Source organism: Vombatus ursinus, unplaced genomic scaffold (genome assembly GCF_900497805.2).
Source record: "Vombatus ursinus unplaced genomic scaffold, bare-nosed wombat genome assembly UNPS02009975.1, whole genome shotgun sequence".
In the NCBI taxonomy this organism is placed as follows: domain Eukaryota; kingdom Metazoa; phylum Chordata; class Mammalia; order Diprotodontia; family Vombatidae; genus Vombatus; species Vombatus ursinus.
In genome coordinates, this window is record NW_020949753.1 from 2,687,474 (window position 1) to 2,699,377 (window position 11,904).

At 37.9% G+C, this 11,904-nt stretch overlaps 1 protein-coding gene across 2 annotated transcripts in view; it reads left to right on the forward strand.

Annotated features, from left to right (window-relative positions):
- The first annotated feature begins 11,053 nt into the window (after window positions 1-11,053).
- BANK1 (B cell scaffold protein with ankyrin repeats 1) overlaps window positions 11,054-11,904 on the forward strand; it is a 394,230-nt gene continuing 393,379 nt past the window's right edge. For both annotated transcript variants that reach the window (XR_003568363.1, XM_027853422.1), the window contains exon 1: window positions 11,054-11,224. Coding sequence is in view for 1 of the 2 variants with exons in the window: in XM_027853422.1 (XP_027709223.1) it covers window positions 11,212-11,224 (13 nt within the window). In the remaining variant the exon portion in view is untranslated. The remainder of the gene's footprint in view (window positions 11,225-11,904) is intronic.

The window sequence follows — 11,904 nt, forward strand, 5'->3', positions numbered from 1 at the left end:
TAGAAGAATGGGAAGATTTAACAAAAAAAAACTATTTACTACAAAATTGTTTTTCAGTTCTTTCAATAGTGTTTGATTCTTTGTGACCCCATTTAGGGTTTCCTTGGCAAAGATACTGGAGTGATTGTCATTTCCTTCTCCAGCTTGTTTTAATAATGAGGAATTGAGGCAAAGAGGGTTCAGTGATTTTCACAGAGTCACACAGCTAGGAAGTTTCTGAGGTCAGATTTGAACTCATGAAGATGAGTCTTCCTAACTTGGGCCTGATGTTCTATTCATTTCTCCACCTAGCTACCCTTTACTACAAAATAGAAATAGATAAAAATTCCTTGTTTGGATTGAGCTCAATGGCAATGAACAAACATAAAACATTAATAACAAAGTCCCTGAAATGTGTATGGAGTCACAGGTCCTTCCTTGCATCCAATCTGCCTTGGTGATCTATCCAACCAAACAAAGGGATCTTATCCTCTGAAATTCTCACCTTGGCTCAAAAAGTCTCAGGCACTGGTCCAATAACCTATACCTTTGCAACTATTATGGCTATTACTTGATGCTCTCCCATTCAATAATAGGCTTATTTCTTCCCTTCTTCTACCTCCTCACGCCCAACACCACCATAGTCCTGGCTTTTCTTCAATCAAAATTTGTGCCCTGGATATATAGGAAATGAAGTTCTTGCTATCAGTCAGTAAGTCAGTCAGTCAATAAACATTTATTTAGCACTTACTATGTGTCAGATAAAGTGCAATGGACAGTTTCTGCCCTCAGGGATTTGGGGAATGGGAAAGATAATATAAAAAGAACCTAAAAATCTTGAGATTGGGCAAAGAGGGCAACTGACTGGGACATGTTGAAGTACAATAGGGTGGGAAATGATGAGATAGCTGCCTTGGCCAACCCCATAAATAGGAGTGACACCACTATCCACTCTCTACCCTCTCAGTCAGAAGTTGGGATGGGCCTTGGGGGGCAGTTGAGGGTACCTAGGAGGTATGAGTTTTCAAGTTGTAATCTTGTGAAATGATGAGATTCTGGAAGGTATGATGTAGTACAGAGGTTTACAGCTATGTGGGAAATGAGGTAGCTACTAAATATGTCTGCCATGTTAAGGTTCTTTCTGGAATTCCTCCTCAACATATATTTGAATCTAGAACCTCAAGAATGTTTCCTCATTCCTTACAAAGTATAGATCATATCTACTTTCCAGCAATTCATTAAAGAGCAAGAATGATGACAGTATTCTCCCAACATTCTGCAAAGGTGACAGGATAGATGAACCCTGTTTGACATCTATCAAGACAACATAGATAGACCATTCTTCCTACTTGCAGCCTACCAGGTAGCCTAATTGGGCCACAGTAGGGTTCAAAAGTAATTCTCTTTAAAGGATTCATTGTTAGTGTGCAAGTGATTCCTCAGAGCATTGGGCATAAATTGTAAATAAGCTACGGGACAGGAGGAAAAAGATGTGTCAGATACATAGGAAACTATATTCCTTTGACATTCCTTTCTGCATTTCAAACACCTCTTTCCTTTGACTATGATTCCTCTGGTACTTATTTTGAAATCTTGGTTATTTAGTGAGATTTTCTTTGGATTAAATTTTATGAGATTAACTCTGTGAAAAAGGTGTCTCATCAGTTATCACATTGCAAATACTTTTGCTATTCTGGAGTATAACTGAACTTCTAGGGACCACTAGGTGGCGCCATAGTGCATAAAGTGCTGGCCTTGGTGGCAGGAAGATTCATCTTCCTGAGTTCAAATCTGGCCTGAGACACTTAGGAGCTGTGTAACCCTGGGCAAGTCACTTAACCCTGTTTGCCTCAGTTGTCTTATCTGAAAAACTAGTTGGAGAAGAAAATGACAAACCACTCCAATATCTTTGCCATGAAAACCCAAATGGGGTCATGAAGGGTGGGACACAACTGAAACATGACTGAACACCTGAACTTCTAGCAGGTTCATGTCTGGTTTGTCTTTAAATTTGGCTTGTAGATTTGCTTCAATAGGAAATATAAATACTGTGTGCTCTACATAGCATCCATTCTGTGACGCTTGATGGTAGGTGTGCTAAATACTCTTTCCCCCTTTTAGCTCTTCATCCAATGCAGAAGCCCAGTTCACAGAACTTGTCCTGCATAATGAGTTACACCCATAGTTGTAACAAATTATCTTGACTTCTCTTCCTGTTGCAATTTTTCTCTGACCACTTCCTGCTATTGTGTCCCAGTTTCAATTTCTCAACTTATACTTGGCCACTTCACTCTTATTTAATTATATGTAAAAGAACTTCTTTGTAAAATTGGTACCTAGAAAATGAATGAACATCTCCTGCCTCACATACTTACTAAGCTGTGCCATCCATACTGGGCAAATCGTACATCCCTTCTGGGCCTCCTTTCCAAATGAGAGGACTGGACTTCATGACCTCTAAGGTCCCTTCCAGCTCTAAATCTGTGACCGATGACCTTTGTGACTTGCTAGGAAATTCTAGATTTTTCAAGTGAGGACTTCTGTTACTCCAAGAGACTGTTCATCAGTCACTCCTCTATCCATTTGCCATTAAAGTGGACAGAATTTCCACGCTATTGAGGAAAGATTGAGGTCAAAGTACTTGTTTTTTAATTTTTTTTTAAATTGTGAACTTAATTATCAACAAATACTAACATTTCAATATGCAAAGAATATGCTTTATTATGCGGTTGAGATATGTACAAGGAACTTAGTACTGTGGTTACTGTGGACAATGTCACTTTCAGACATCACTATAATACAGCTGGGGAAACCAGACTGTATTTACAGGAAACAGCAAAGTCAAATATGTTACTTTTCCTAACTTTACTTTCTCAAGTATTGGACTAAATTAGAAGCTATTAAATATAATATATATATATATATATACATATAAAATGCACAAATATATATTTATACACATATACATGTAAATGTATATATGCATGCATATAAATGTGCATTTATAATATATATGTACACATAAAAACATATACACATATATACAATCATAGGAATCTTTCACTTTTTTTAACTGACCTGTGATTTTATTGGTATGGGTAATTCCAAGCTAGGAAGCTCCTTCTATCAATTCAGGTTGGTTAATACTCTGCCATTTACAGCTTTATAGATTGCCTATTGGCATTGAAATATAACTGAGTTCCCCAGTGTTACATAGCTAGTGTGTTTCAGAGGTAAGATTCAAACCTGGATCTTCCTAATTCTGAGCCTGGACCTTTATCCATTATGACACACTGCCTGTAACATTAAAAATAGTTTGGTAAAAAAATAATTTATGGAAAAAGAGACCTAGAATTAGTTTAGTAATCCCAGTCTATCCATAATGTTCAGTGTTTTCCCATTGTCATAAAGATAAAGTCCAAAATTCTTACTGAGTTATGGCTCATCTAAGTTCTGACAATCCTGATGCCAATTCTGACCCTGATAGTTAAGCTTCAGGTACTAGAGCAAGGCTAGCTATATCTCACCCTCATAGTTCTAGGGGTACCAATGAGAAGTCAAGGATGATTCTTTTAGGCCATTGGATCAAGCTTCTACCAAGTGTACCTCCCACAAAAAAATTATCAGTTGAAAATTTTGGTCAGCTAACCTCAAGTAGCTTTTTTAGAAAAGGTATGTTTATTCATTTGGTCAATAAATACAGTTGGAACCACCCCTTTCCCCCCCAAAAATATCTATGACACATTTTCCCACAAATAAACAAAGAGCAGAGGAAAGTCTAATTAAGCTTAGAAAACACATCTTACAAAGGAGTACACAACTTACAGATCCCTGTTGCTGAAAATCCTTTTCTCTTTTTGTGGAGTTCTTAAGAAGTTCCCTTGAGCATGGTCTATTTGCGTTGCCAGGCTCCTCATAAAGTCTATAAAATCTGTGCAATCTACTTCTAGTCTATCCATGGCTTTCAATGGAATCCCTGATCAGAGGGTCCAGGGATATCACTAGAACACAAATGGGAGGATGGTACCAGGTTCCAACATACTCCAGACCCTTTGGAACTCAAAAGATCTTTCTTCAAGTCAAAGAAGCAAGAAGGAGACTTAGGTCAGGAATATCCCTTCTCTAACTCCAACCTTATTAGTTCTTCCTTAGGGGTTTTACTGGAACTCCAAACTCTTAAAAGAATCTAATTCTAACTTATACTAAAGGACATCCCAATACCAGGGACTTTTCAAAATTAGTCTAAAACCTATGACTAAGATTGACAGATTGGATATTTGAATTGGGGTGAGGTTACTTTATTGAGTAAATCAATCCATGCCATTCTTCACAACTACGTATTCAAGACCATAGTGTAACAGCCTTCCAATGTTATCTGTATCCCTGAACAAGTAATGTGCAAACTTTTAGCCCTGAAGAAGTTAGGTAATTTGAGCTGAGCATGGTCATTAGAATGTAGATTCTCAGTTTTGTGATGAGGAAACTTATTCTAGGTGCCTAACTCCCTAGAGCTGTGGATAGCTTCACAAAAGTCAATACCTCCTTGGTGGTTGATCTAATTCAGAACTGGCAAGTAAGTATTGTATAAGTAATCTAAAAGAATAGTCTCAGGTGTGACAGCAAAGTAAGTGTCTCTCCACCTCACAAATATCCATCATAAAATGAAACAATGACTTCTCATTTTAAAGGCTATTTTCTTGGGAATGAACACATTTTATTAGAAGGGTTGTGAATCTAAAATCAGAAAGGGAAGCAGCATTAATAACAGTAGCAGAAATTAATAGCCTGCAAAGGGAACTGAGGAAACAACTCTGGCCATTTTGACAACCAAGGCACCAACAGTGAAAGGTTTTAACTCTCTATTTATTGGAACATATAAATAGCATGAGGACTTTCATAATCTCCACAGAGTGAGGTAATAATATTGAGACTGTCAATATGCTTTTGGGAAAAAAAAGATTACAAAGAATGAAGTCAATGGATCCAAGAGTTTGATATGTTGAGAGCAGAGAAACCAACTGTGGCTAGCTTTTTTTTTTCTCATCCATTCTGTAACCAAGTTAAAATCAGAAACACACAATTACACACTGTTGGTGGAATTCTAACAGAGAGAGAAAGGTTTCTCAATGTGACAGCTACTGAGAACCTTTTGCCTAAGAGCAAACGTCAACTCAGAGATAACCCACTATTTCAAATCGGAGTAAGCAGGAACAAAAAGAGAAAAAGTTATGATTGAAACTAAGAAAATCTAGAGGATATCTTACCTACAAGAACCAGGGTAGGCACCAATACCATGTGTGATATCTATCACTTTATCTTTGGATCTCTGTTTCTTCAACATAATTTTGGACAAATTTTCTGTCTTCTGAATAGAGAATAGGTAAAATCCTTTACCAAATATCCTCAAAGTTCTAACTAATTACTGGATTTATTTTTTTCCTAAATTGAAAGATATGTGAGTCCACGGGTAACATTGTGGTTGTATCCCTGCTACAGGACTTTGATGTAAGCTCAGAAATTAAGGAGCAGCTATCAGCAAATGGATTGATCAGGATATTATCTGCATGTCAATTGTCAGTGATAATCATTTATTATAACTTTAGTGAGAATCTGTGCCTTCTAAAGAATTCTCATTTCATGGAAATTCTGAACACGGGGTTCTACTACTAAAAGAACTAGTAATTCATAGGCATTGTAAAATCCAACTACTTCATCTTTTATGGAGAGGTAATAATGACAGCAGTAAACTGAAATCTCTTTATACACTAATATTTTTAATTGCATACAACATATATTTAACCTAAGTATGCTTGTTCATAATTATTTCCTACACTAATCCAAGATCAAACATTATTAACTTAGGCTAAAAAATTAATCTCAGGTTATACACACATGTATATACATGTATACATACATACACATACACACACACACATATGAACACACAGAGGAGATGTAATGGAAAATGCACTGGATGAGAGTCACGAAACTAAGGTTCTAACATCCAGTCAGACCCAAAGTAGCTAAATGACCATAGAAGCTAGATGGTACAGTGGATAGACTTCTGGATTTGGAGTCAGGAAGACCTGAGTTCAAATTCAGCCTTAGATACTTATTAATTATGTAACCCTGAACAAGTCACTTAGCCTCTGCCTGCCTCAATGTCATTATCTGTAAAATGGAAATAATAGCACTACTTCATGGTGTTATTGTGGAGATCATTGGGATAACATGCAAAAGTGCTTTGCAAACCTTAAAGTGCTATATGAGTACTAGCTATAATAGCCACAATTCTCTTCTGGCCTCAGTTTCCTCATTTGAGTTTAATTAAAAACTCTTAGATGTCTCTCAACTCTAGTGTTATACATAATATTTCAAAAGGGTGCAATTCTAAAGTTGTTACAAGAGTATTAGACTTGACTTCAACTGGCTTTGAGTCCCAACTACAACACTTGATAGCTATATGTTGCTACTGGAGTCTCAGTGTATTTTATTGTTGTCTGGAGTATGTATGGAGTAAGTAAACAAGTAGGGAGCCTTTTCAAATTTAACCAGAGCTTCCTTGTCTATGTACACAAAAAAATCTTTGCAAATGGTACATATACACTTAAGAACAATGTGTTTTTTCCACATTTCTCTCTTTAGACATAAGAATTCCTATTTACTCAATAAACTTGTCTGATTTGTTATGTCTTTATAAGTGTGGACATTCCGTATTATTAAATAACAAAGAAATACACACATAGAAACTGTGGTTTTTATTCAGATTTTTTGGTTTTTCAGTTTACTTTGTTATTTAGGGTATAAAAACTTAACATTGTAGATTTTTTTTTAATTTACTATTCCTTTTGGCTATAATATCTCTTCTTTTTTTTCTTAACTTTTCCATTTTAGATTTATCTGCTGTAATCATTGTTACTGTTTTTTGAACTGGTCACTTCATGATAAATTTTAGTTAAGTTTATATAGTCTTAATCTTCGTATATTTTTGTTTTAGATGTATTTTCCATAGGCAACTAGTCATTGAATCCGTAGTATTTAGTGTTACATTTGTCAGATTTGGCTTATTTCTCTCTCCACCCTGACTTACCATCAATTTCAACACCATGAAAAAGGTGTCACTTTGAAAATTCTTTCTTTCCTTAGCCTCTGTTTAAAAATTTACATGTTTTTTTTTGTTCTTACTTCACGTATTTCCTAAATATATCCCTCCCCTCCATCCTTTGCCCTTAACTTTTTAAATCTTTTATCCACTTTTCTTAATTTCAAAATTATTATGATGTTATTTTCACCAGATTTTAATCTCAAGGGGGAACCTATCTCATCTAGCATGTGGGTTTCTGTAAAAAGTAGGAATTTAAGGTTTACTGAACTGAATTGAAGCTGATACAATACTATTAAATTTCTCTTTTAGAGGTTTGTAAATTTTGCTTTATAATCACATCTATAGTTACCAATATGTTTTAAGAACCTTTTGTTAAATATCTTTAGCTACTTAATCACCTAAAGGAAACATTGCTTCACCTCTCTGAACTTAGTTCTTCTTGGCTGAATTCCTTTGTCACAGAATTATTTGAAGGGTTGTAAGTTTTCAAGTGTTATTCTTCAGCCTTCTAAAAGAAGAGTAAGGTTTGCTGGAAAGTTAATTCTAGGAACCAAGCCTATATCTCTTAGTTTTAAGTGCATATTTTTGACCAATTGTCCAATTCTTTTGTTGTTTACCTGTAAAGTCTTATGAAATGCTCACTGATGCTTTCTGATGTATTATTTGTTCTTTTTTTTAAGTTCAGGTGATTTTTGTTATCTCTTGTAGTTTTTGGAGTTTGAGGCACCTCAGAGACTTGAATTTTAGGTTTCTTCTTGTTAGGATTTTGAATTTTTCTTATTGCAGTGGTTATTAATTCCGGGAAATTTTCTTGAGTTCTTTCTTCAAGTCCTTTTCCTTCTCCTTTCCCTCTGGAGAGCTAATTATTATGAAGTTTTGGTCCCCTGAGGGTTGGTCACTTTTTCCTGTACTGCTATCAATTGGTTTTCTAGATCCGTTACATTCCAGGCTTGTTCTTCCACTTGGGTTTGTTCTCCAATTTTTTTTTGTTCTACTGCATCATGTCTCATTTTTTTTTTCTGTTTCCACCAGTATTTTATCTATGATGATATTCATTTCTGTGTAATTTCCCCTTATTTCCTTACATGTTTCTTTAACTGAAATCATGTCTTCTTTCAGTTCCTTTAGAGTACCTAATATCTGAAACAGTTGATTCCTTGAAATTTCTTGACTTGTTTTTGGTACTGCTTCAGCAAGAGTAAAGCATATTTTGGACTAATGTTGAAATCCAAATTAAACTCAGAAATGAATATTATCTTAGATGGTTTGCACTTGGTTGTTGTGGTATTTTCACTGCAACCAGTTTATCACCTTCATCCTCCTCTAATAGTCCAACCTTGGCAGGACTGCCCCAAGAACCTGCAGGAAAATAATCATTCCCCCATCTCAGCATCCTAGGCAGGAGCCCAAGGTCAACCTCCAGCAGGAGCTGGCTTTAGTTTTTTGTTTTTTTTTTTAAGCCGTTTCCTCATACCAGCCTTCTTTTGAGTTAGGACCACAGGATATTTGAGATGCTAGACGTACCTCAAATATCTTCTGGACCAATACTCTCATTTCGTAGATGAAGTGACTGAGGTTAAGAAAAGGCAGATGAATTGCCCAAGGTCACACAGGTGGCAAACTTGGGATTTGAACCCAGATCCTCTAACTTCAAAGGCAGTGTGCTATGCTATTTCCATTATACCACATGCATTAAGCAAGGAGGTTATTCATTTTTAACAATAACTAATGCTGGTTGAGATTAATTCTGACACAGGACAAGTTGCCTAAAATAATCTCCACATGAGAATTAAAATAATGTAAGCTCTTTGGGGGCAGTGCAGGGAATGTTTCGTGTTTGACTTAGCTAGCAGGTGCTATCTAATGGATGGAGGCAGAGTGCCTAGTGGAGGGAGAGACATTTCATCAAGTCAGGAAGATTCAAGTTCTGACTTCACTTAAACTCACAATGGTCTTGGCAACTCTGTAATGAATATCGTCTTTAAGACTGAAGACTCAGGTAAGGAGGCAGGGTTGTATAGTGGAGAATGACTGGGATGTGGAGTGAGGAAAACTGAATTGGATTCCTGCTTGAGACACTTCCTAACTGCACAATTTATCCTTTCCTGGCTTGTCATCTCATCTCTAAAATGAAGGCTTCTAACTCTCACTTTCTTATTTTCTAAGTTGCAGGTATAAGTGGCATTCATAGAGGAGTCCCTATGCCGTTGACTCAATGGATCAGGTTAAAGTTTGTTTTTGTGTGTGTGTGCGCATGTGTATATACACATATATACACATGTGCATACACGTATATGTATATATACATATACATATATGTACATGTACACAATACACATGTGTATGTGTGTATGCATGTGTATATGTATATATCAGTGGTGTATATATGTGTGTGTGTGTATATATATATACACACATACATACATACATATGTATAAGCAACTAATATAATGCCTTGCCATAGTAGGTGCTTAAGAAATGTTTGTTGAGTTATTTTTTTTCTTTTAAAAAACATTTTCTCAATTACCAATCACTTATATTCTCTCCTTCCCACCCTACCAGAAAAGAAAGAAAAGACAAAGCCCTTATAACCAATAGACATAGTCCAGCAAAACAAATTCCAATATTGACCATTTCCAAAAGTGTATGTCTCACTCTATCTATTTATTCCATCATTTCTCTGCCAGGAGGAAGGTAAATTTTTCATCATCAGTCCTCTGGAATCATGGGTAGTCATTGAATTGATCCCACTTCTTAAGACCTTCAAAGTTCTTTGCTTTACAATGTTATCATAGCATCATTTGTTCTGTTGATTAGGCTTGTTTTCCTCCTCATCAGTTGATGCAAGTCTTTCCCCGTTTCTCTTTCATCATTTCTTACAGAACAATAATATTCTATTATAGTCATATGCCATAATTTGTTCAGCCATTCTGCCAATGATGGGCACGCTTTTAAGTTTCCAATTCTTTGTCCCCACAAAAAGAATAGCTTTCAATATTTTGTCCACCTCTATTATTTTCCTCATTCTTTGATCTCTTTGAGGTTATCGGCCTAGTAGTGATATCACTGAGTCAAGGGGTATGTATACTTTAGTAACTGTGCATAATTCCAAATTGCTTTCTAGTATAGCTGTTCCAATTTACAACTCCAAGAGCTTGTTTTTATTTTATATACACACATATAAGTAAGAAAGGCAACTTTCATTGGGGAGAGAGGAGCTAGCCTCAGAACCAGTAAGGCCTGTGTGGGACTAATCCTGGCCAAGTCCCTTAACCTCTAACTGTTCCAGGCAATCCTCTAAGACTGAGTTGCATAGGAGATGCGTGCCTGCACTGGTAGAGAGAAATTCTTCATCTAGGAGTACCTTAGATCAATGAAATCACAGGCTCAGTCCCTAGCCCCCTCCGCAAATGCATACATTCTGTCATCCCTGATAAAATGTAAGTTCTTTGAGGGCAGGGACTAATCATTGAAGGTCTTTGTAGCCACAGCAAATTGATAGGTTGTAGAATTGAAAGGGGCCTATTCCAACTAGCCCCATTTTTTTTAAGATAATGAAACTGAGGCCCGAATGAATGAATGACTTGCCCAAGGTAACACAAGTAATAAATGGCAGTCTGAAATCGAGCTCAGGTCCCACGACTCCCCAGTTGAGCACTACTTCAACCGCACCTTGTTGGGGCAGAAGGCAAAGGAGAGATTAATTAAGATAGAGCGGTGACCCAAGCGCAGGAGAAGAGTAAAACAGAGAAAGGAGAAACCTGTGGAAGGAAGAGAGAAGGAGGAAGGAGCTTTGAGTGGGAGGTGTAAGATGCCGGGTCAGGGTCGGTGGCAGTTTCACTTCTGCAAAGAAAGAGGCGCCCGGGGATCTGAGGGGGGCCGGAGCGCTGGGGCTGGGCTTCCGGAGAAGCCAGAGGCCGGCCAGGGGCCCCCCGGCGGCGCCGGTGGAGGAGCGCATCGCCACTGAGCGCGCTGAACAGCTCTCCAGGCCGGCCGCGCAGTCCACTCCCACGGTTCCCACGACTCCGGGAGAGACAGCGCAGGTGCTCGCTCCCTAAACACCGCTCCGGCGCACCTCTGCGCTGCGCTGCGCTGCGCTCAGCTCCAAGAGAAGCCCTGGCAGCGGCATGGAGCCCTCAGGTGGGTTCGTGGGCTCTCCAGAGGGCGCAAGGAGTGGAAAGTTTGCTCCCTCGGCGTTAGGAATAGCTTGGGGTCAATGGCCAAATATTGGGAAACGGGAACTTTGGTCTAAGTTCCTGACACTCGCCTGGAGCTCTCTGTCTTATCTCCTCCAGAACTGCCCAGGAGGCTAGGTCTGGCATCCCGCTTTCAGCCCTTGTTTCGAGCCATAGAGGAAAAGGGACGATTCATAATTAGAAGGTGTGGCTTCAAATTATGAATCTACTACCACCCTAGTGCAGTGGTTCTTAACCTGGGGTTCCTGATCCCCCCCCCCAAAAAAAATCACTATACTTGCTTTCCTTCGTCATCCTTTGTATTTTGTTTTGTACATTTAAAAATATTACTCTGAGAAAAGGGTCCATGACACGACAAAAGGTTAAAAACTCTTGCAGTAGTGCTTAGCCCAGAATAAACGCTTAATATGTTCTTTCTAATTCATTCATTCACTACCTTTTGGATTTTCCGGACGACCTAATGCAACTCACAGACCCTATCTTAGCCTCAATTTCCTTATTCTGACATTGCTTTAGGAGATTCATTCCAGCCTTGGCTCAAGAGGGCTTGGGGATAATGTAGCAGGGAATCTTATTGGAACCCTAGCTTTGATCCTCTAAGCACAAAGCACAGTGCCCAGAGCA